The following is a 26,031-nucleotide window of genomic DNA, read 5'->3' as shown; positions in this document are numbered from 1 at the left end:
GGCTTGTAGGGCTCAGTTTTACCCCCGTGCCCTTGCTTCCTCAGGCTGCATGTGCCAGTTGACGCTCACTTCTCATGCAGGTATCAGGGATACGAAATGCGATGTGCAGGGTTTTGAGTTTATGATCTCTGTCTCTGTTGAGAGATCCTGGAAAAGAGAAGGCTTTGAGGGGATCTTAGTGTTGTCTTCAACAATCAGTGGCAGTTATAGAGGAGACGGAGCAAGGCTCTTCTCAAAGGTGCATGGTAAAAGGCAAGAGGTGACAGACACAAGCTACAGTAAGAAAAATTCTGCTTGCATGTAAGGAATTTTTTCCCATGATGAGAGTGGGTTAGCACTGCAGCAGGCAGAGGGAAGCTGAGGAATCTCCACTCTGGGAAATATTCAAAATCTGGCTGGACAAGGCCCTGAGCAACCTGTATTCAGTTTGGCATTAGCCTTGGTTCGGGGCAGCGTTTGGACTAGAAGGCCTCCACAGGTCCTTTCCAACATGAATTATTCTATGGTGTGTATCACCTAGTTATGTGAGAAAGCAGCTTGCTGTGAGCTTTCTACCTGTATTCTGAGTGTTTAAAAAGGAAGAAAAGCCACTCTACATTCATTTTCCAGAATCCCTTATTAGGCCATGCAGTGAGTTAACACAACAGCATGAGTCAGTGACATCCTCCGCAAGGCTGTGGGACAGTCCCTGCTTGTGCTGCAGGAGAGCACATGTGCACGCGTGGGTGCTGAGGGGCAGGAGCCCTCCTGGGCAAGCGAGGCTGCCTTCCCGGCAGTGCAGCTGCCCGAGCACTAGTGCCTGTGGGTCCCACTGGCACCACCGAGCTCCCCTTGGGCACAAGGGTCCCTTTTAGCAGCTTCCCAAGGAGAAGCAGGGGATGAGGTATTTCAGGTTTGAAACAAGAGTTGGGCTGACTCTAACTAAGCCCCTAACTGTGTGGGCACATAACTAAGCCCCACTCTGGCATGGCCTATTGGAAGGCATTTTTGTGGGTTCAGCAGCTTGGGGCTGGGAGGAGAGGCTGCAGGCACCAGCACTCATCATCATCAGCTTCCTCCTCTACAGGGTGGGTGAATGAGTGGCTCCACCAGGGCTGGAGTCCTGAGGTACAAAGGCCTGGAGATGTCCCATTGGCTACAGGGCCTCAAAGGGAAAGAGCACAGAGTCACTCCTCTCCTCCCTCAGGGGGTTCGTTTTGAGAGTCTTCTGCTTCTACTGCTGAAAAATCCAATAAAAATACAATGTCTGGCTAAACTTGGTATCTTCATTGCAAAAACATAATGAGCTCTTTGCATTTTGTGTGTCTCTCAGGTAATGAGTTCTCCCTTTTACACGGAAGCTCTGAAGACAGATTTATATTATCTTTTTTATTATTATTAAGAAAGGAAAAAAAGATAGTCTGAATACAGTACTCTCAGACATCCTGCCCATGTCAAGGGCTGCCAAAGCATGTAGAGTATGATTACAGCTTCCTATTTCATTGCTGAAGTGGCTCTATAAATAACAGTGTTCAATGAAAATTGCTGGCAGAAGCATTGCTTTTTAAGCATGAAAATGTACAAAAAAATCTCAGTAACTAGATGCTTTTTTTTTTTTGCCTAAGCCTCCGAAAGGTTTTATAGGTCCAAAAGGAACAGATTACTGAGGATTTTTGAAACAACTTTTTCTACTGTGATAACCATTTCTGTTTTCCCTGGTCGTTATCGAAGATCTGCAAAGCCAAGGTCTGAAAACCAAATTCCAGTTGATACTGACACTGATTTATTTCCTGAGCTGGAAAATTAACCCCAAATTTTTTTGAGATCATGGACTAAAAAGAAATTTGTACAGCCAGACTTTCATAGCATTTGGGGCTCAAGGGGAGCTCTCGACTCCAACTCTCACATTTTTATCGCAGATTTGCACATTTCAGCCAGTTTTCCAAGCACTGGACTGAGCAGCGTGACTTGTCTAAGCAGATGGCCCAGTGATAACTCTAGTTGAGAAGACATTGCCAGGCTGCTGTCCTCAGTAGTTTGTTTCAGTAGTTAATCAATGTGACGACTTAAAAAAAAAGTCATAAAAATTGTGCTGTATTTCACATTTGAATTTATCTGGCTTCAGCTTCCAGCCATCAGTTTGTGTGATGTCTTGTCCACTAAGTTCAAGAGCCTTTTAGTACCAGATATTTTCTCTCTGTGAAGGTGGCCTAGTAACTGAGTCATCCATCTTTTTTTTTTTTAAAAATGGGACAGATTGAATACCTTTGGTCCCTCTCATGGTAAGGCATTTCTCCAGCCCTTGAATTATTTTAATTGAGTTTTTTTCTGCACTGCTTCTCTTCTTCCAAATTCCTTTCCAAGCACTTGGTGGGTAACAAATTCTTACATGGAGGGAAAACAACAATCTCAATTCTTACCCACTATTTGGATTTACCTTCAAGGATTACATTTGTCCATTTTGCTACATGGTGCAGGAGATGGTAGGCTTGCTTTGTCTGTTAAATGCTGGAGCATTTTGCAGGGCCATGGCTCCTTGCTATACAGGTTCATTTTCTGTAAATAGACTGCATTCCTTGTTCCTAGACCTATTATTTGCATAGGTCTGTTTGCAGAGATGCTTGCTCTGAACGGGCCCAGGTGACTGCCTTAAAAAGAGCTTGTAATCATAAAAATTTAAGCAAAAGGTATGTCGATAATTTGGGGGCATATAACCCTAAGCTAAAGGTGTCTGTATTTTCTAAAGGAAACTTCTCACACCAGTTCCAGCAATATTTGGGCTAAGCTGCTGTTACTGTTTTTCCTTACGTTTTGAAAGGAATGAAGTTATGTGTTCTTTTACAACTGCTTTACGTATGTTTATCAGTCATTCACAGATTAGAGACACCTTTTCCCCTTTTCATGTGAGTTGTTTTTGTTTAGCCACTTATTCTCTGCTCTAGAAATCGACCCAGATGTCCAACTTTTTGGCTTTAATGAAACAGAGGAGAAACTAAATTTTTTTTTTTTTGGTAAATAGATTATTCTGCTTCTACCCACAGACTGCTTTAAAGTCCCATAAATCAGAAAAAATGTTTAACCTATTGAATGCAATGCAATTCATGAACACTTTCAAAAAAGTTGAATGGAATAAACATAAATCTTTTTCGACTTTTCTAAGCAATAAATTAGTTGAGCTACAACTCTGAGCATCAGAGAGACTTGATTTACTTTCAGGTAACTGATATTTAGCTCTAAAATACAGACTACTTGGATGTCAGAGAAAGTGAATAATTTAGAAATTTTTGTTGCTGTGTTAACTTAGAACTATTTCTGCTGTGAGGTAACTTTTGTGAACTCTGATAAATGAAGAGACGACTATTTTACTTAACAATTATCCATAATCTAGCAATTATCTTGTACGAAGCAAAAGAAACAAATGTCTGCAGTTTGATGTGAAATTCATACATATCTTTGAATAACATGTCTCCTGATGTACAATCCATTATTTAATTAAAGACTTTGGGATGCACTAAATTATCTAGTCATTGTCTTCCACTTTCTTAAGACTGCTAGGGTGAGATTTCCTAATCGTATTGGGGTAAAGAAAATTCTGTATTCCAGTGAAATTGCTGCAAAGTTTAGATAAGTCAAATTATCTTTTTGAAGATAATAGTCCTTAGTCGCACCAACCCTAGCACTCATTTACACTGCTTTGACAGTGAAAATAGGATTTAGAGTAAGTGCAAATGTATCTTGCTCTAGCTTTACGGTAGGGAGAAGAGTCATTGGTGTGAGTGTCAGGCCCAACAGTTTTGTCTCCTTTCCCCTTCTTATTTGTACCTGTGTCCCACAGTGGGAGTAGGGTGTCATCTCCCGCATATAAGGATGGGAACCAAGAGCGGAGTGGAGCTAAATGTCACACAGCAACGTGACTTGTTTCTTGGTTTCTTCCAGCCCTCTGTGGAGCTCTATGACCTGCAAATTATATTTTTCAGTGCCTATTTTTCAATAGAGATTTTTAAAGGGATAGTATGATGATGGAGGACTAGGGCTAGAGATGAAACAAACTCATCTGAACTTTTCGAAAGCTCGGAGCTGGCTGTGCCCGCGGGTCTGCCGTGACATAAGTTGATCACAGTGCTCATGCATGCTCAGGGCAGCTCGCTCGCAGCCAGTGTGCTGCCCTACACTGACAGCCAGAGTCACTGCGGGACACTTTCACTTCCATCTGAGCTGTTACAGGCTGAAAAACTTTGAATGAGAATAAAGAAAGAAAGGGAAAGGTGGGTGCACGTCTTGCTCCCCCCCTCTAACTGTCACGATGTCACATTGCTCTGTCAGTCAATGGTGAGGTTTTGGTTGTGTAAGGCTGTCATGTCACATTGGACTTAGCGTCTGAAAGCCAAAAATACTCGAGGGACTGGAGGATCATGTGGCTATTCTTCCAGCCAAGTTTCCCTCAGATCTTTAAGCAGCTGCTTCAGAAATGCATTCTTGCTGCAGACCTTCTGGAGACTTGGAGGGATTCACAGAAGGGCTCGCTAATGACTCTTCTGTGCAGTGAACTTTCTGCCCAGGAACGCATTGTCTTCCGTGAGTGCCAACAAACACTATCACTCATCGGGGGCCGTTTGCTTAAGATTATATGAACAGAGAGCCCACCCTCATACCCCCTTTCAGGGAAACACACTCAGGTGTACTCTCACACATAGGCCAAACATTTTGATGAGCAGAGGCTGTTACTGTTACTACTGTAACATACTTCCTCAAAATACCAAAACAATTTACAGCTTTGCTGAATGAAACCTTCTGGACAAATGTTATTTAGCTGACCTTAGCCCTGAGACAAGCTTAAACGCATAGGAAAGCAGGGAACAAAATCACGTCTCTTGTCTCCAGTTCTGTGGCAGCTGCTAGGCTATGGCTTCAGCCCTCCTCTTAAATGCTTAAAGCAATCCTTAGTTGCTGGAACATTTAAGTTGCTTGATCATTTTGGAGATTTTCTTGCTCTTCCTTTTTAGTGTGGTAGGAAAGCTCTGTTTCTGTGCTATATTTGAAATATCTTGTTCCCAGGGATACCTAAATAAAATCATTCACAATCACATTGGCACCAGTACGAAAAAAGTGTCTCCCATGGGTGAGGGAGAAGGAAACACTGTGGTCAGCAGGAAGCAGTGCCAGAAAATGGAAAGGCACCAGCCTCAGCATTTGCTATTCATAGACCTCCTCTTCTGCTGTGGATTGGGGCTGATCTGGTGTCCTTCCCTTCCCACCTTTCCTCTGCCCGTGCTGCCAACTCGCCAGCATGGAGGGTGCGGTTTCCCCATGTAATTTTGACCTTCTGGCCTTGAGATTGCATCATTCAGCCTGCCTTCCCCTCGGAGTCATGGATTTGGGCAACTTCTTTTTGTAACCAAATATCTCTCACAAGCTAAGCATTTCAAGCCTGTTTTACATCTTTGAAGGGCTTGATCCAAAGCCCGGTGAAGTCAGTGGAAGGAGTCTCACTAGCCTCAGTGCATTTTGGATAAAGCCCCGAGGCGAGGCTCACATTCCATACATTTTAGCTTGGATTTGGATTTTCATAAGCTTTAACACTCCAGAAAGCTGCCAGCTTCACAAGTCTACATCCCATAGCATGTGCTTTCAGCCTCTTGGTTTTGTAAAAATGCTTTAAAGCTGAGAGAGAAGTTAATGAATTTGTCAGGACTGTAACGTGAACCAGTGCCATCAACAGCACGGTAACACCGGTTTTCATTGAAGATGCTGTGTTTCCTTCTAGTTCATGATTGTTTGCGTCTAAGAAATATGAATGTACGTAAAAGCAGGCTCATTCGCAACATGAGGCAGGTAAAAAGCTGTGTAGAGCAGTAGGGTGCTAATAGAGTGCCCAAATCCAAAAAAGAAAGTTCTAAATATGTCTGTTTTCGTTTTCACCCTTGCTTACTCAGTGTGGGCTTGGTCAATTTTTAATTCATACCAGAGCAGGTTATTAGAATAGCACTGAAATTTCTAATCCAAACCGAGGCTTATTAGCTCAATCAAGTCTGACCCTGTCCCAGCTAAAATCAAAGCAAAACTTCGATAGGAACAGAACCAAATCCCTTCGGCTGTCTGGAAAGAAGAGTAAGTACTAACAATGCCTGAAATCAGTACAGCTACATCCATTTACAGGGTCACTGTCTGGCTCCTGGAATGCTTTGCTGTTTGTCATGACTCTCAGAAGAGTATTGTTTTTACATTCATTGCTTTGTAAAACAGGAAATAGTTTTGTCCTGTGGTGATGATTAATTTCTGAATTTAACCATGGAACTATTTAGTACAGGAAGGAATCAATTTTTAAAAGAAATAAAAATAATTCTTTAAAAGTAAACAAAAAATCCAACTTTTTTGAGAACTGAATATGGAAATGGATCTATACAAAATACTTAACTAGCTCCCTTAGTGTCTCCTCTTTGGTTTAATTACCTTGGATGTATTATGGCCAGTGTCAACAAATCATGTAGCAGTTATTTTTGCCTGCAGTGAAGTAGGAATTCCAGCCATATTAGAAGACTATGAAAACTTTACATTCATTTTGAAAAATATAGTCACATGTAGTATGCTGCTTTGTTTGCCAGATGAAATAGTTGCTGTACCAAAGGGCATTTCACAAACCAAACTGAAGTCTAATAATACTAGGACAAAGATAGCAGCTAAAACCTGCACGTTTATCTCACTGCTACCTTTATTTGCACTTGGGTCCTGCAGGAAAAAGACCTACTTTTTTCTGCTTTGCTGCGTGTTTGGATTAAGGGAGAAACCAACAATATCATGAACTCTGCTCTTCTGCACCTGTTGGTATTATCTTTTTCCATGGTACAGCTGTCAAGGCATATGGAGGCTCTAATTCCTTTGTGCAAAGAGACTCCTTATCATCATCTTTTCTATGAAGTAAATTTAGGCTAACAGCGGACAGGAGAGATGTGACATGAACGTTTATTGTGTATCAGTATTCTAGCTGCTGCAGCAGTCTCAAGCACCTGCAGTTTATCAAGTTAGACATAAGAACGATTGACATTGTGGGAATAACAATCATCTAGGCATGTCACTCAGGGGGCAATAACACATTTTTTCCTACACTTTGTTTTAGGGAGCTTGGTGTTCAGCTTGAAAGTCTGTAGAATAATTTGTTAAGAACTTGTAACATTTGTTAGTAGAGTATGGGCATAAAACTAATAAAAAACCAACGCCTGATATAGGTATTCCTTTTCCACTTGGTAACCTGAGTTTTCTTCTTTTCTGAAGCAGAGCTGAAACTAAGCAGGCTTATTTTAATGATTTCAAAATACAGTGTCAACTAATCAACGCCTTCCTACTGTCTTGCTCGCTACTAAAAAAGAAAGCTATAAAGACCTTTATATCCACCAAATAACAGGATAGAGCACTGCTATATGCTTAGTCTGACATGTCTGAAGGATAAAGAACCCAAAGTAAAAATAACGATATCACCAATCTGTAATAATCAATAGACAGGACTGTTGGAAGACACTTAAGATTGCAGAATACTCTTTCCTAACAGCCTTTCCTGCCTGGGTTCTTGTCACCCTGTGCTGCCTTCACTTACAGCAGCTGGGGAGACCCAAGACCCTCGCAGGGGCTGCAGGGCTGGGTGTTTCTTGCCTGTCTCTACCTCGAGACCTCAGCAGTTACCCTACAGAAGCTCTTCAACGTGATCTGAGAATGTGAAATCTCATTGTCTTCCCATGACCACATAACAATAGGTTATGAAAGTGCAAAAGAGAAGTACCAAGCTCTCGAAAGTCCTCTAGCAAGGCTATAGAGCTGGAGTTTTACTCATCGGTGTGAATCATTTCACATTCCTGCACAGAGGTGCCGTGAGAGGCCTTGGGCATCTCAGCAGGCTATTTAGCTTTCTTGAGACATGGCATTCGCTGTTGATCTCATTTTTAAGAGAACGCAGAAACAATAACTTTATGACATAAAAAGCAACAAAAAAAGAGAAGAAAAACCCTCTCTGGGTTTACACTTGGGTCACGACAGGAAGGAGACTGTTTTTCCTTTCCAACCTGCCTGGTTTCTCAGCATCTTTTAAGCAGAGCAAGCTGCACACACTGAATGGTCTCCAGCTGTATTTTGCAAATGTCTTCTAGGGTCTTTTTCTTTTTTTCCCAGAGTAAGACCGAAATCCAAAAAAGTCTATTTCAAAGTTACACCATTTTCCTTCTAAGACAGCCTAGTTCTAGCACGGCCCTATGAATCTCTGGGCTCATAAACTTAGATAGTACTTAGCTGCTTAGTACTTAGCTGCTTTTCTCTCCTGTTTGTCCAAGATGTGTGCATGATTTTGGGTCCAGTGAGGGTACCTCACAGGCCCTGTGCACAGATGACACAACTATCACACTTGAATAGCATTGGCTGAATAACTTATTCAGTGGTTTGTTGTGTTAACATTGCCGTTCACTCTCCATCCCCCTTTACTTGCTCAGCTTACCAGCAACAAATCTAGTTCAGTGTATGCACTGGTTCAGTGATGTGACAGTCTTCAAATGACCAGTCCCCAGAGTTGGTCTCCATAACAACATTACTTGGTGCTGCAGGCTTCATGTTCCCAGTGACTCCAGTCCCTGATGTTAAGCTAGTGGCATTTGCTGGAAATTAGCTCACTGCAGCTGAGTTGTCTTTACAACATGCATCTCCCTCAGTCCCAGGTCCCTTGGTACTCAGGGAGAGGTAGAGGCACTTCTAAAGCATGGTCTGAGATCCTGTCTCAGGGGTTCACTGCAGCATGAGGGGCATGGGGGCCTGGTGGTCAGTGCCTGTCTCTCTCCATGAGGCTCTACAGGGACCCAGAATGTAAAGGTGGTGGTAAGGGGGAGGCTAACCTTACAATGTATTGCAACTTAGTTATCTGTATCCGATTAGACACTTTAAAAGTCTCTCTGTTCATTTGAATGGGCTTGGTATTGACCTCTTTGACAGGTGCAATAAGAACGGAAAAAGGAAATAGCTGTTTCAGCTGGATTTCTTTTTTTTTTTTGGTAGCTGGCTTGTTTGATTGTGTTATGCCTGCAATGCTCTCTGCTCCTAATGACCAAACTGATAGCTCGTCACTTACATTCTTCCTTCAGCAAAGGCACCTTCTAAAAGGCTCCCCAAACCAACTCTTTAGACTTAACACTGAGCCAGAGCAGGGCATTGGCACATCGACATTCAGGGACAGAGTGTTTTCTTTAAAAAAAAATCCTAATTTATGGGGAACTTTTGCATAGGGTAATGCTTATGTGGGGAAATGAACCTTCGAACTGGAAGATCACTTACTCCCTAGATGATGATGAGTGTCTCTGTGTCAATGCCACCTTCAGTTGAACTCCCTAAACTGTTTTTTTCCTGGAATTCTTAAAAATCCAGCCTGCCCGACCACGGTAGCCTGCGCATGACCCACTATTATAGATTACCTTAAGACACATACAAACCACCTCCTAGCGCAACTGCGTGCAAAGGACTGCCCTATCTGACCTGCCCTATCTGACCATTCCCACGTATGCAGAAACAGTTTCTGCTGATTAATTACGGATGTTTTAGTTACGGATGTTTTCATGTACAGGTAGGTGAATGCAGCAGCAGGACCTGCCGGGGGGACACGGTGATGGCCAGGTCCCCCTCCGGGCAGCTCCCCAGCCCCCCCGGTACCGCACACTGTAGGCGCTTGCTCCCGGGCTGGCGGACTCTCCTCTGACACCCGGCTTTAAGAATGGGACTCTCTAAGCGGGTTGGTTTGGGGTTTTTTTCCCGGGAAAACGCCGTTAGTGGCCGGCGGTGAGGCTGCCAGCAGGGGTCAGCCTGTGCCCGCCTATGCGGGATGGCTGCGGGGTGCGGGCAGGGAGAGGACCCAGGAAAGACAGGCTCTTCCTTCCATGTTTTGCTGGCAGGATGGTTTTAAAAAGCATCGCCACATTGTGTCGACACTGTTTTCTCTCTCTTGCATCTGCTCTGTCATGTTTACTTGCCATACTCACTTCTCAGCAGCTTTGCTTAGTGCAGCCTGACGGTTTTGTGCTTTCTTGGGATGCAGTTAGACGATATTTCTTCTTTCTGCAAGGAGGTCCCACCTGGACTCCTTGCTTTTGCTCCAGTGCTGTGATTTGCTGCCCGGAGAGTTGCAGTGATGCAACTGGCTGTGGGGCTGCACTTTAAAAAGGAAAATAACACAAAGGTTTGTGTTTTCGTTTTTTTTTTTTTCTTTTGTCTGCTGGCCTGCAAGTGGCTTCTCCACATTTCTTTTGTCTCGTGGCCTGCAAATGGTCTCCCCTCTTAAGCTGTTTGAATCACATCTGTACAATAAGCTTGTCCCCTGGGCAGCCCTCTCCATGATGACCATCAGCAGCAGCATCATGGCGATCCCCTGAACTTCCTCCACGCACCCTGTCACCAGCCGTGCCCAAACTCCTCCCAGCATCCCTCCCAGATGCCCCACTTACCCAGCTTCCCTCACCACTCCCCTGGTGCAGATGCCCCACTTACCCATTCTGACTCTCCAGCCCAATTTGCCCATTCCTTTCCCCACCAAGGACTTTCTAGCCCAGCCACCATCTCACTGCACGGAGGGACCTCTGTCCTGCCAGGCCTCCACTCCCTTTCCTCCCCGAGCTCTGCGGCTGTCCTGTGAACACCACCAGTTCCCAGGAGGCAAGGCCATGTCTCCGGGCTCAGCAGCTGCTGGATTGCAGCACCATCAGCTGAGCCTAGAAGAGACTGGGGACTTCACCGTTTGCAGAGGCCAGGCGTTGACTCTGAGCACAGCAAGGTTTTTCCTGTGTCCTTTTAAGCTCAGAGTCCTCAGGTGAAGCTGTGGTGCTGGACCCTCATCAGCTCTGTGAGCAGGGGGGAAGACAAGCAGCCTAGGCACTAACAAAGTGAAGGACTTGTGTGAGCACTGGGGGCTGCTGCCTTAACACACCTGTAAAGTCTGAGCAGCAGGATCAGGGCAGGAAGGTCTAAGCAGCAGGGTCTGAACAGCAAGGTGTCAGAGCTCTTGCTGAGCTGGGAAGTCCGTAAGAGCTGTGCTTCAGCACGGGCTGCATCCCAGCTACAGGAAGCCACCAAAGGCGCAGCAGAGACCATCTTGCCCTGAGGTTTAGGTGCTTCTGCTAAATTCCTGCCAGGTGCTGTAGCTGGAGCCCTTCCTCACTTTCCTGGATACATGAGTGCCCATCCCAGATTGGCAACATAAAATGTGAGGCCAGGGTAAACAGCTCTATGCTGCCCCACCTCCAGCAGATCTGGCCATGCAGTACACGGATTAGGAAAGCACATCGCTGTCAGGCAGACACCCTCCTCTTGACTAAGGAAATGCAGCAACGTGCTGGAAGCTACGAAGTTCTGCCAGTTTGTAATTGTGGTATTTTAAACACTTTACAACCTCATGAGAGAGAATATAAGGTATCTGGGCTTTAATGGTTTGTTGTGTCTGGGAGCCACCACCTGGGAACAGCTCTCATGGGAACAATTTCTTCTTGGGCAGACCAATGGAGACAAAGCTTCTTATAGCCCACCACCCTGCCACATAGCCCTCCCTTCAGCCCTGGGCCAAGAATTCATGGGGAATGTAAGTAGTGAGTCTTAATTATCTTAGACAAGAGCCTCAGGCGGTCTTATTTGTATGGTTGGTGCATAATGATAAAGGTTTAGCCACATTATTCCTCTTGCCACTGATGGATGGCAAGAGAAAGTGACCCCAAAACCACGGAAGGGTCAGTAGTGACAATGTGCTGTGGCCTGCCCTGCAGCCCCACTCTGCACACCATGCTCTGTTGTCTTCCCACTTGGTCATGCAAGGGAGGGCTGCTCTGCGCCGCGGTATTCTGTGCAATCCCTAACACCACCCTATGGGATAATGGGGATCCTCTATGCAGGATAGGCAGGGGTTTTGTGGAAAACAGCTGCACTGGAACATGCTGTGAAATCCTGGATGTCCAAGTGACTTGTTACATCCTGTATGCCCAAACCAGTCTTACGTCTTTCCTACAACTAGAAACACTTTCTATTTATAAGAGAAAACACAACAATTAACAAATACTAAGAATTCTTGCTTGTACATGACAGCATTCCTTTACTCAAAATAAATAAACATAAATAAGTGTTTTGGCAGTGGTAGTGTGGGAGTGTGTGTGTTGTCTTGGTTTTAGACTGCAGCTCTAGGGATAGGTTTTCAGCTGAGTTTTCATATACTAGTCCTGGGAAGTTCCCCACTGTCCGTGGGATGGCAGGTCAGGGATACGTGTGGCAATGGCCATGCGAGGACAAGCCTGCGATGGGAGGATTTCTGAGATGCAGTGCTGAAGCCCTGCTTTGTTTCTCTGGGCCACAGGCTAAGAATAATGACTCTCCTCCCTGCTGCCGAGACCATTTTAAGGTGTCTTTGCCACGGGAGGCTAGTACGACATCACCCGTCTCACTTGTGGGGAAGCTGTTGGGAGGTGTGTATATGGAGGGAGATGCAGATATAGGAAGGTGCCTCGGTGGCACATCTGCCTTGGCATACTCTGCCAGTGTGAGGCTGCAGGAGGTTCCTCGCAGCAGCTCGTATGTGTGGCCTCTGCAGTGCTCCTGGCGCAGGGGCACACTGACAGAGCAGTCGGAGCAGGACACAGGTGTATTTAGTCTCAGATGCTATAAAGACACTTCCCAGGCAGGTGAGATTTGGCTTGAAATTTCCTTGGGAGAGAGGCTCCCAGGCAGACGCAAGCTCTGGGGGCTGAGCGTGAGTGTTGCTTCAAGAGCCATGTTCTCCTTCCTCTGGGTAAGGTAGGCATGCGGCCACACTCCCCTCAGCAGCACCTCACCCTCCCTCTTCAGCTAGTTATTTTTTAGAATTTTGTTTTCTGCCTGATAATGGGAAGGCGACAGTGCAGAGGTAATGTTTTTTTTCCAGTCTTGGTGGGAGAAAGGCTTTGATGGATAATAAGATGCGCAAGACAGGAAATGTGTTATTTCTGGGCATTACCTGGAGCAGTTGTGATATTTCATAGTCTCATGGCCCCTGAGATTAAATTCTGCTTCATTTTTGATTGCAAAAATGTTATGCTGTGCTTATTGATACCCAGGAGAATAAAGTTGTAAATGATGATGTATTACCAGCTACATCATTTGCCTCCAGCATTTTGTTTTGCAACCAAAAAGCAGGCTACGCAAAGCGTCTTAAATAAAATAACGTACCCTGTTGATCTTATTAGCACCTGAAAAGTTGAACACAAAAGAATTCTGTACTAGTACTTTAAAAGTGGATGTTCAACTGCTTGTATTGGGATGAAAGGGATGAAAAGGGATAAGAAACATGGCTTAAATACTGTATTAGCCCTTTTATAGTTAAACTCCAGATGGGTGGTTGCTGGATCAATTTCTAAAATTCTAAAATCAGCTAAAAAAACCCTTGCTGGTACATTGCTCCAGAGACATGAACCCAAAATGAACTTCCCTTGGCTAAAATCTCTTCTCACCTTCACATGATAACATCTCACCTATGTCCCATTCCTGATGGAGGCATTGCAAGATCAGAAAAAGGAATAAAAGTGAAGAAAAGTTCTGTAACTACAGAGAAATGCGATCATTTGAGAATTTCTTGAATGGTAAATGCACCAATGTCTTAGAAGCTTAGATACCATGGTGATAGTTGCCTTAGCAATGTTTTAGCTACGTAGGTAATCACAATCAAACTTGTCTCTTGTGGCAAAATGATGCTGTATTATTTTATTTTTTTGCAAAGCTTTTGTGTATGTGCAATAATGTGGTTTATGGTTTTGTATCCAGGCATCATATTTTCTCTCAAGCTTCTTGTCCTTGGCATCCTTTTATTTTTTTCACTGATGTTAATTCTGAAAATAAATGTCTTTCATGCTAATGTTGTGTACATATGAAAGCCTGACTAATTTAGCCCTTACTCACCTCAAAATAAAATTTTCCCACTTTCGGGGTGAGACAGGATCAATTTTAGAGATTGTATTCAGGTTCTCATGTTTTAAAAACTAGTACAGCCTGAGTTGCTGTAGGTTTGCTGTTCATGTTTCCACAGCCTGACATCATTTAAAAATCTGTGTATTTTCACAGCAGGCATTCAGGCAAACCAAATGTCATGAAAAACGGAGAAAATGGGCAGATATCTCAATTATGATTTACAGAGTGTCTTAATAAAACCAGTATGTAAACATATAAAATGAGATTGAAGACAAGAGCAATTATCTGTTCCATTTGGAGTCAGAAATATGCATTTCAAAGTTATTTATTAGGAAGGAAGGCAGTTTGGGATTTTAGAACAGACAAACCTGGCTGCCTGGTAGGGCAGCAGGCTACCAGAGGTGACAAGAAGATGTTGGTGGGGCAGCGGTGGGCCCTGTGTCATGTGTGTTGGCCCTCCCAACACCTCCAGCCTCAGATCCCACAGTGCAGGAGTGGCAAGCCTGGCTTTCCAGGACTTTCACTCAGGCTTTTGCCTTGGATCACCAAAATTCAGTGCTTTTGAGGCCGTGGAGAATCCCTGGACCAGCTCAATGACAGTGTGTTTGGTGTTACATCAGCCATGCTTATGCTCCTTACACTGGGTGATGAAAGGGTCTGTCCCTCTATGGAAATATCTAGGGGAGAGGTATTATCCATTGAAAATTGAAGTTTCTTCAGTGTTTTTTGATGTATGCCAGCCATGCCTAAAAATGGGAGCCCTGTGAAGCCAGTAGCTGCCACCTTCTTTCCTTCAGTAATTCACCACAATCTCTCTACCTTCCTTTTCTTTTTCCTTCCTTTCAAGAAAACCAAGAAAGAACAAGTAAGCAAAGGCTTATTTAGGTTGATTTTTTCCAGGCTGCTAATCATAGACTCATAGAACAGCTCAGGTTGGAAGGGACCTCGAAAGATGATCTGGGGCAAACTTTTGTGGGAAAGAGAGCCTAGATAAGATTATCTGGCACTCTGTCCAGTCGTGTCTTGAAAACCTCCAGCAATGGGGACTCTACCACGTCCCTGGGGAGGTTGTTCCAGTGATTCTCACTATAAAAAATTTCTTTCTTATATCGAGGTGAAACCTATCCTCGTGCAACTTGTACCCATTGCCCCTTGTCTTCTCCATGTGGCTCCTTGTGAAGAGAGAGCCTGCTCTCTTTGTCGCCACCCTTTAAGTACTGGAATACTGCAGTGAGGTCTCCCTGAGCCTTCTCTTCCCCAGGGAAAAAAGACCTAACTCCTTCAGTCTTTTCTCATAGGGCAGATTCTTCTGCCCTTCGATTACTTTTGTGGCCCTCCTTTGGACTCCTTCCAGTCTGTCTACATCTTTTTTGAGTTGTGGGGACCAGGACTGGATGCAGTACTCCAGCTATTGTGTAATGATGGGAAGAGTCAAGTTTGTCAATCTGCTTGTAAGGACAGGTGAAGAAGATTAGGTTATGAGAACAAAGGGCACTGGGAATAGAAAAAAAAAGAAATGCAGGACTGGGGAAGGAAATGCCACCTGGGGAAATTCTGATTTAGATTTGGCTAGCAAGCGTGCCTTTGCTTGGAGCCAAGATCTGCATTTGTGGTGACTTGTATGTCCAGTCTTTTTCCTCAGGACCCTCCATTTCCTTCTAGCCTGCAAGGCCATGAGAGGTCAAAGCTGAGAGCTCAAAATCATCGTTAGCTTTTTGTTATTTCTGTTTCTAGTGATTTCTCCTACTGGGACCAAAGCAGAGCCTATTCTCTATTACTGTGTTATTTTTGCCCATAGCTCTGCAGGTCTACCTGCATGTCCTGTGCTGAGATCTCTGCAGGGAGGAGCAGGTGTGTGATCTCCCCTGCCGCAGGGATATCGGAGGCTGACGGGCCTGTTTTCCGAGCTGTTGCTGTCCTCTGCGGTGGCTTTGGCACTTTACACTGAAATATTCCCGTGATTAAACTCCACAGCATGCATTTAAGACAGGCTGATCTTTAACTCAGTCTTTGTGTCTGATTTGTGCACTTTGTGGGATTCTGAAGTGTTTTTTATAACTTTTCATGATGAATTTTAATGATAAGAGCATAAAAGCTTTTTGACTATTATGCACTAAGTTTTATTATAATCACCGTTAATAATCATATAATAGAACCTAATTTTCATCAAGGTTTGATTCACATTTCATAAATGCCTCTGGCAACTGCTGAAATGGCACGTTGTCTTCATAAAACTTGAGTACCTGCTCTGCTTAACGAGGGGCCATCAGCTGTGGCAGAGCTGCAGCATGACAGGGCTTTCCAAGGGAGCCCGAGGGCTGGGAGGAAAGCGGTGGCTTCAGCGGGGCTGCCGGAGAAAATTGGTGTCATGGTGGTGAAGCAGTGCTATTATAAGCTGGGAAGATGTTCCACACCAGTGGCTCCTGTGCCTCTGCTGTGGAGATGATTTTGGCTTATTCTGTGGGATAGGCCAGTGCAAGTTGCTGGGAAATTTGTGGGAGAAAATCATAGTAGACATGGAAAAAGAAGATGACCCATCTCTTCATGTATTTCAATGCTTCTTATAATGGCTAATTTTGAAGTTGCAAAGATGTTTAAAACACTGGAATTATTCCTGGTGGAAATAAACGAACAAGAGAAATATCCAAAGGTGCACAAAAAATCTTCTGCTTGGCATTTTTAACATGCTTATACTGAAGCAAACATTGAGTCAATTCAATTTAGTCCTAATATATTTGTTTGCACTTTCTTTAGGAGAACACCCCCCAGGGACAGATGCACTTGGATAACAAAGATGACAGTACAATTTCTAGACAACAAGAGATGGAGCTGAATCAGACATCTTTACATCAAACCAGTTTATCTCCAAAGGTGGCAGCCAAACCCGTGACCAGAAGTTGCAATGAGCTGCAGCTATTAAAAGAGTATCATGGCATGGTAGCGAATCTCGGAGAGCCACAGACCCTGTGTGAAAAACCAGCAATAGGGGAGGATGGCTGCATTGCTCTGGGGAAAGATTTCAGTCCTGTCCCCATGCAGGGAAGGTAAGAATAAGGACAAACAGAATATTTTTTTTCCTAATCCAAATTAATTTTTATTTCCTTGAGGAGCAGATACGTATGTTCATTACATGAATATTTTTTCTCCCACCCACATAGAGAACAGGAAGCTTAATGGGACATCAGAACAGTCCTAATTGCCATGGGGGGGAGGGTGTGGATCACTGGATTTCTGAACTAATCTCACGTGCACCCGTGGGCCAATTTTACTGTGTTTTCAAGACCAGACACGTGGCTTTTCTTCCCTACTTGGTGTCACAAAACACACAGAGATAAAGCAGTTTTCATGTCCCACCCCTCACCTCTTTCAGAGAAATGCATCATAAAGGCATAAGCTGAATCACTATGGCTGAGACTGCGAACATTAAAATGGCACTAATAACACAACTGTGACAGCTGACACACCACATATCAAGTGTGTAAGGTGTGTGTGCTCCTTGGGTATCCTCTCCTGCATCAGGAAAGGTGCAGGTTTGTGGGCAGGGTTGCTAGTCTTTCCTGTTGCAACAGATACAACATCAGCAATTCTACTTAGAAGTGTTCAGAAATATTTTATAGACCCCAAAATATTGCAGGTGGCTTTTTAAACCGGAAAAGGCAGAGCAGAATCCCCGGTCTTACCTGTAGTCAGCTAGGCTTTTCATCCAAAGAACAGAATTTTCTTTTTATTTCTCTCTCTCCTTCCCTCCCTCCTCTTCATGTGGTTCTCCACAGCTGTTCCTCTCAGGTGGGACGTGCAGTCCTGGGGGCTCCCCATATTCTGGGCATGCTGGTCACATCCCTGTGTTGCTGAGCAGGGCTGAGGGCTGTCCTGTGCCCCTGCAGCTCAGTTTGTTAGAAGGAAATCTGCTTATACTGGGAGAAAAGGAGGTTTGGGGCGTTTTGGTAAGTTCTCTGATCTGGGCAAGGGGGAGCCAGGCTAGCTGGATGAGCTTTGCTGTGCCCCTTACTTACCTGGAGTGTAAGTGTGTCCTATAAGTTTACAGCAAACCAAGTCAAGGTTTTATGTGCATCTGACAGTATTTCAGTCAGAGTGAGATTTGGAAATCATTATAGCTATGCTTTCCAAATATTAAAAGAATAATCAAATTGACAGCTTGACCACAAAAGCCATATAAATCCTTTAGAAATGATTTTTGGAGTATTTGAGGATTTGCTGTGTTGACTAAGAGTTTTACTGACAGAATCAAATCTCGTAAAAGTTCTTCAGCATGTGGTGGGGGTGAGTTAATGTTTTGAAAGAGCACGGTAAGCACAATGCATATGTGAGGATGGGAGGAAGGCAGGGGAAGGGAAGGACTGGGAGTACCTGGAGACAATGTTTTTCTTTTGCAAATTCACATACATGTCTTGCTACAGGTGTGTTTACCACTGCTATTTACTGTCTTGTTAACTATCTTCGTACAGGAGCAAAAACCCACGATTATGTTGTTAGGGTCCAGCTCTCACCCTTCTAGCTAAATTACTTCCTGTTATTTTCCAGTGGGCGATATGAATTTTTGTACCAGTGATACACAACTTACTGTGAACCTATGAGCCACAATTTGGAAATGATGGTCACAGGTGCCAGGGATGAAAAATACTAAATCATGGAGGAGCCCGCCTTCCTGCAAGCATAGGCAGTAGCTCCCGGTCATTTGATAACATTGATTTCCTGTTGAGTAAGCTGTAGTCACGGTGCATGATTTAGGAATAGATGTACAATTAAAGAGCCATCCCCATGCTCTCTTACAGACAAATGTATATTTGATCTTCTATAGCAATATATTAGGGCTCAGGAAAGGATCTCTTGAAATTTCTCCTTGTTGATCTTTACCTCGTTTGCTCCTCCAATATTGATTTTATTTTTTTTTTGCATGGAGACAAATCTTATCTGGCTCTTCTTAGTATGTATTTTAGCCAACATACATTAGGTGCGGTTTAAATACCGATGTGATCTGTGTGACCCCTCTAGTATGAGTAATTACCCTTAAATCATTGGGACTACTCAACAGAATGCAGATAAAAACATGGCTAAACCTTTGCAGGCTCACGAGTTGTTTGATTAGTTTCATTAGAATGAGAATTAGCTTTTAATGTAAATTGTTCTTTTGCTTGCAAAGAAAACTACTAATAAAACAGAGACCAAATTCTTTTTTTTTTTTCCATAAAGAGGTTCACTAAATTGGCATGTCTGTATGGTTTGTTTTAATGCATCTACTTAACTTAAATTGGTGAATTATCTTTCAGGGATAAGATTCCCATGTTCTTTAAATTGTTCAAATGTACGCTGAAACAAGACTTTCCAAAGACTCTTTTTAACTGAACAGGAGATTTATCTTGGTTGCTAAAATTATCTTAAAGGAGATGTTCTTGAGTTAAGCGGGGCCCTTTTCCTGGGGACACAGATGTCCACCCTATTCTGGACTGAACGTTTCCATTTGTCTGCAGCACAATCCTGCAGGTATTTTGTGGTCAGTGTGCATATTGTCTCGGGCTGCCTGCCTGTCAAAATGCCTTCTCATTTACTTTGCATACTGAAGAATAGTACCTTCTGACTCCAGCTTTTACTGCATTGCCTTAGGCTCCCTGGGCTCTGTGTGAGGAGGTCTGGACCATCCACAGCGGTCACTCCGCTGACTTTGTCTTTCCAGAGCATCCTTCGCCCTGAAATAAACCTGTCTGCCTTCTTGTGAGTGACTTATTTCCTCCAGTCCTGCTTGCTGTGGGAAATGCAGGCATGCCTCTCTGAAGTGGACTATGAATGAGCTCCAGTGGCGTTCAATGGGAATGCACCTGGCCTCGGTGTACATTTACACTGAACTGTGGTGTAGTTTGGTCTATCAGAAATACAGGTTTTAAAGTACTGGAAAATGGTAGTGCAGTCTGGTTTTTGATTTTGCACTTATCTCATTCTGCTCAGCCTTTAAACAATGGATTGACCAGGCTCTTTTTCATTACAGTTACATGAAAGTGGCTTTTGTAGTCGATAGACATTAGTCCAAGACACCTTCCTGAGCCCTTTACCTTGCAGTAAGATTTCACACTGCTCTGTGGCAGCATGTGCAATGCTCTTCAGGTCAGCCCTGACATCTCCAAAAGCACAGGCTACTTCCCTCCATCATGTCTCTGCACGTATGTGACGTGGCCACAAAAAAGGCCCCTTGCTTGCCTTGGTCTCATCATCGTCAGTGCTACTTCCATGGGAGAAGCCTAACGGCATGGCTTTATATCAATCAATTCCAAAATCCTCCTTTGCGATCCACAGGAAAAGGGTGAGGTCAGCTGTTTTAGGCTTAGGAGTTAGTGAGCCTCAAAGGCCATCTACAGAAATGAGATGAATAGTAATTATTAATTGCATGTAACCAATTACTTTGTGCTGCTATTTAAAACTATGTCACTGAAAAAAGAAGGGCATTCATTGGAATAGAAAAGTGGTGGAAGGTGGTGGAAGAAGGGAGTAATAAAGTAACAAGACCCTGTGGCATTCATTTCATATTGCCTCTTGGTGCCTTTCGGTGCCTTTCTTTCTTTGATGTAATTGCTGGTTGTACCTCCTTTAGGTGGTCAGATAATAACATTATCTTCTTAGAAAAAAAAGATGTGCATTCATTATGTCATGAACTTTTAATGAGAAATTAGACTGTGAAAGCAAGGTGATGAAAGCAAACTCTAGAGTTATTCCACTGAAGTTATATTCGGATGAATTTGGCCCTGGAATTTGCTGGTCATTTAATATGATAGTCCTTGGAAATTTTTTTCTTTAATCTTTGTGCTTCATTAAGAAGATTAATCTCTGGGATAACAAAAAATAATCTCTTTTTTTTTTTTTTTTTTTTTTTGAATCTGCTTGAATTTGTGTTTCATCAAGCAAAACTATTTCTTTCAGCATTTCCCCTGTCCCTCAGTTTCACTTATGTAATGCTCACTTACCTAAGAAAAAGTAAAAACAATCAACCAAATCCAACTCTTTTTTTGCCCTGAATCTGTGGTCCCACGATCAGTAAGGAGATTGGTTTGCAACGAGAAGGTCAGTGAGTTAAAAATGCCTATTGAATTCTCAGTTTGCAGCAATACAATGGAAAGATTGCAATTGTATTTCCTGTTAGCTGGAGAAGCTGGGAGACGATAAGCTATTGTACAGTGAAAAGTCAATATGAAAGTGGAGTTATGCCTTTAGCAGTGAGGGATTATAAATCTCAACTTTTATTTTTTAATTATGTTGATGTATTGCTACTTTTAAAGGACATTTATGAGACTTAGAATTACATGTCAAGAAGACATGGTTACTGTCTAAATAAGTAAAATTTATGTGACAATTTAAAAGCTTCTTCAGACAGGGGAAAAAAACTGAGCAAAAAAACCCTTAAAAACATTCAAAACACATTTTTTGTGTGTCCTAAGACTATTTTGATCTTTGGCTATTAGAATAAAATGGGATCATCTTCTGTTCAACAGTGAAACAGGGAAAGCAGTCATTTTCACATCATAATTGCATGTTTGTGTAGGAAGGATTCTGATATTTCATGTCAATCACACAAAGAGTAGAGAAGAGTCCAGGACAGATAGATGACTTCACAGCAAACCGTCACATTCATCATTCTCGTGTGGCTCCTGGTGATCTTGCTTGCTGCCTGAATGGTGACACTTTTGTCTTTCTTTCCATTTCTTATCTGTAGTGAATGTTTCTGAGTTTTGATTCCCTGTGACAATCTTTAAATGCTATTTATGCTATGACACTGCGGAGAACAAATATTAAAGAAGTTTTAAAGTAATGACTTTACTAATTGATTTAATTTGCTTCATTTGGTTTTGAATATACTCTCCCAAGCATTTGTTGCTAACATGGAGGCATGTGGCCGCAACACAGCTTGTCATGAGCAAACTGTGTAGGGGCATGGGACTGCTGACTCTCTTAGCTCAGATTGCAGCTCCCTGCTGTTGCCCCTACTACATCACAAAATACCATTCAAAACCTGAAAAACTCAAAAGAAGCAATACACAGCTCTAGCAAACCTTTAGCTTGAACGGTAGGAACTATAACAGAAAGACAACATTATGCACAATAGACAAATAAGTAAGTTATTGGAAAGTTCTGCTGCCCCCTTCTAACTTTCTGTTCCCCATTTCCTGGAAGAAAGCATCTTGGAGTGGTAACGGAAGGAAGACAGAAATGTGGCCATATGGCATAACTTAAGGAGAATGTTTGGCTTCATTTGAGTACAAGGGGTGTGTTCAGCAAAAGACTGATTTTTAACTTAGGTTTTGCCGTTAGTGAAACATACAGAAACTGACCTCACTCATGATAAATTTCCCCGTGCTCAGAGTTATTTAATTTCTCTGTTGCTGTGTACTATTCATCATCTCAGTGCTTTTTTCTCATAATGATTTACAATATCTCAGATTGGTCATGTACTATGATTTCTGTTCTGTCATCAGCAGACTAAAACCATAGCACTCCCATGTAGCCACTCAAATGCTTTTTGATTCTGACAGGACATTTGGGTAAACAAAAATCCACCACCATTAATTTTTTTTTCGAAGTAAGTGCTCTGTTGAAAGAATTAGGGGGTACTAATTAACTGCTTCACACTTTTTCCAGCTGTCAGGCTAAAATCTGAACTCAGCACTCAGTGAAAAATTTGCAGTGTAACAACCTCCAAAGATTAAATGTTTCAACTGAGTCCCTGTGACATTCCACAAAACTGTTGAATTTTGCAAGCAGCTGCTCTCTTCCTAATGGTTAATGATATGGTTATGTGGGGTTCGTCTTCGTTAGACCTCTTAGGCCAATTGTGGAAAGATGCCAGTGGCATACAAGCTTCAATCCTCTTTGGGGCTGGACAGCTGTTTCCTCACGTAAACCTCTGTTTAAACGGGGGAAGGCTTTTAATGTTAGCAATGATTTTTTTTACATTATAAGGTCGAACGGTTAAGCCAAGCAGACAGCCAGACTTTGGTGTTGCACAGGGGCAGTCACAGTTGAGCAAGAGGGCATGCATGGCACCTAAATAGCTGTTGTGAGGACTAGCTATCCATGTAAGATGAAGCAAAAACCTCAGTCACTCAGTGTCCCTCAATTAAGCTTTTTCTTTGAAAAACTGTTCTGTGTGCTTTGTTCCTGGCTGATGTGCCTGTGTTCAGGTGGCAGCTCTGACATACTAAAAAATTGGCGGCAATCAGAACTTTGCACTAGCAGGTGGTCAAATTATACTAATTAATAAGAATTCAGTTTTGTCCCCAGTTTTCTGCCACGTGGGTGTGCAAAGGCTTTATGGGGAGAAGAACAGTTGAGTCTTTGCTGACAGTGACTGGGGAGAAGGAAAATGAAGCATTGGAAATCCATGGCCCTTACATGTATCACTGCATCAGGTGGATGTGCGGATAGGCAGGCACTGTGGTGCTGTTGTTGGGCAGCAAATGGTCTGCATGATAACATGGCGACTTTTCCATGGGCTCAGGCCCTGAGGTTGAGGGATAGAGCAAGGCAAAACCTGAACATGCAGCCAAAAATAGTTGAGAAAGGGAGTAATGGGGAGGAATCTGATGTTTGACAGTAAGTTTAGACCACTTGGCTTTAAGGCTTGCACCTCAGTGAGCCTGAGGTAGGGCAGGAGCCCATGAACTTTGCAGGGTGTAGGAGGAGAGAGCCCAGGACAAGGGCAGCTTGGTATCAAGGTCCAGTCGTAAAAGAAGTAATGCCAGTGGGGCTCCCTTACTGTAAATGTGCTGTAGGAAGTGGATGTATGATCTCCACTCTGCTCCGAGGGATAGTAAACACACACCTCCTAACTCTTAAGTGTATGGGCCACCAGCCTCCAAGACATTCTTTTTTTATTTTTTTTTCTCTTTCAATTTATCACTCTAAATAAATAATGAAACATCAATTGAAACAGCAACTGTAACTCAGGTATTCTAAGTAAATTTCTTGATAATCAGCGTTGGTTTGTTTATCTCCTCCTCTTGCTTCCTCTTCCAGTGACTATTATTTTGTTGAAAATATAAGGTCCTGAAGGAGGAAGAGAGGAAGGGTTTGCAGGCTACTGCCTTTCCTAGGAGTCAGGGTAGTGAGGTGAGAGCTTCATTCATACCGAGCATTTGCTGCAAAATACTGCCTCAGCCTCTGCCCAGGCTGCTGGAGAGCTGCTGCCGAGCATAGAGGGAGGCGAGAGGACTCTGAGACGCAGGTAGAAGGAGAAGCATCAGGGAGGAGAGATATCAATAAAACACAGAGACAGTAGGAATAGTGAGAAGGATGAATGGAAACCCTTGCATGAGGCTACAGAGGGACACCGGGTGAAGCTGAAATAGTGTGAAATACAGAGTGAGAGTGGGGTGTAGTGAGCTATGGAATGAATTAGATAAAAGCAAGTTAATGCTGTGGTTGTAAGCTAGAGTCTGATGCAATCAGTCCTCAGTTATGATAAAAAATTCTAACTCCACTCAAAGCTGCAATTAGCAAAAGAGCATGTAACTGTCAGTCCCAAACCTTAAAGCAAGGCAGCCAAGTTAATGGCATTCCTTGCTTACCCTTACAGTTCGCTATTCCAAACAAAAATAAGACCTGTTAACAAGATAAAAACATGAAAGGCCATGATCCCTCAAAAAATAAATCAATCCCACCCTGCAAGGGGTACAGAAATAAACCTTTCCTTCTTCTCCCCCCCCCCCCCCCCCCCCCCCCCTTTTTCTTTCTCATAGCTTACTACTGTTAGGAGCACACGTTTTAGAGCATAGTTCTGCTTGGTGACAGAGATGTGTTTCAGTCTGCCCAACACTTTAAATGTCTCTCCCACTAGAATTAATTAGCATTGGAGTGGATTGTCCTCTTGTGTTAGCGTTGGAAATCATTCCTCAACCACAGCAAAAATTTCCAGGATAGTGGCGATCATACATTTTAGAACTGAAGTTCATGTTAAATTGAAAGTAGTTGATGGAAAAATAGATTAATGCAGATGGAAGAAATTAGCCAGTGAATTAAAAAAAAACCAGGGTCACAGTCTGTAGTCTGGCAAATCATATGGCTTTTTCTAAAACCTGCTATTCATAAGGAGCTCAAGTGATTAACTCTCTGAAATACAGCAAAAGCTGATAAATGAGTCACCAAAATGCTTACAGTCAGTGACCAAGCAAGCAATTCTCTGCTTGATAGGTACTAATGGGACTGCAGGGGCAACCTGCAATAATTGTGCTAATGGACCAGCAGAAGTCAGAGACCACGCAGAGCTCTGTGCCCAGCAGGTTGGAGCTAAGTCAAGGACAGCACAGTGAACTGGAACCAGGTCTGTCAGAACTGGGTAGGTTCAGAAGTAATGCACTTGGGTTTGGTTTTTTTTCCCTTGTACATTTTCATATGATTTCTTTTGGGCAGGGTGAAACAGAAAACAGATTGGCAGTTACAGCAACTCACAGTTTTCAGAAGTGCAGCAGAAGATACTGACTCAGTACGTCTGTGAATTAGCATCATTCAGAAGCAGCTGCGAAAGGCTGAAGGTTTTGCTCACACTTTCTGAGCTACTCCCTTTTCTGTGCTAGTCAGTAAGGACAGTAAACACAGTCCATCTGCCATTCACTCCCTGGTATCCTTGAGCAGAGTTTCTGTAAGGACTCCCTTGCCTGTAGTGAAGCTCTGGCAATGGTGGAGTATGAAAGCATTTTTCTCAGATGGCCGCGCTGGCAGTTACGTTGCACTGGTATGTCTGGCAGGGCATTGCACTTGCTGTTTGAGGAGGAAGCGCTATGCTATTGATGAATTTATTGCAAGAAGTCTCATCCTGGATTAATACAATACTTCCTTGAATAGGGTAGGTAAATATTTTGCAGTGCCTTTTCTACCCCCTGTTGTGGTCTTACGTAATTTATTTTCTCTGCTGCTGAGAAAATAAAAGAGTAAAAGCAGCTTCAAATATTCTTTTGTCTCTAGTCTTTCTACGAGTGATAGGAGCAACTCTACCTCCTCAGCCACATCAATGACATGTGAGCTGCAATCCTCTTAAAGACTCTATTGACAGCTGGTTCATCATGTAAATCTCTTATAGTGAAAAACATGAACCTGAATTTAGTGAATCTGTCTGACAAA

At 43.2% G+C, this 26,031-nt stretch overlaps 1 protein-coding gene across 2 annotated transcripts in view; it reads left to right on the top strand.

Annotated features, from left to right (window-relative positions):
• OCA2 (OCA2 melanosomal transmembrane protein) overlaps positions 1-26,031 on the top strand; it is a 209,917-nt gene that overhangs the window by 10,463 nt on the left and 173,423 nt on the right. The window contains exon 2 of one of the 2 annotated variants that reach the window (XM_049834044.1): positions 16,669-16,958. In XM_049834044.1, coding sequence (XP_049690001.1) covers positions 16,690-16,958 — 269 coding nt within the window. In that variant the 5' untranslated portion in view covers positions 16,669-16,689. Of the gene's footprint in view, positions 1-16,668; positions 16,959-25,199; positions 25,250-26,031 lie in introns of those variants that run through there. The other variant, XM_049834045.1, reaches the window with a different exon arrangement.

The sequence above is a fragment of the Accipiter gentilis genome, chromosome 31 (genome assembly GCF_929443795.1).
Source record: "Accipiter gentilis chromosome 31, bAccGen1.1, whole genome shotgun sequence".
NCBI classification, from domain to species: domain Eukaryota; kingdom Metazoa; phylum Chordata; class Aves; order Accipitriformes; family Accipitridae; genus Astur; species Astur gentilis.
Note: the sequence above shows the minus strand (reverse complement) of the source record. Positions and strands in the feature narration are given on the sequence as shown.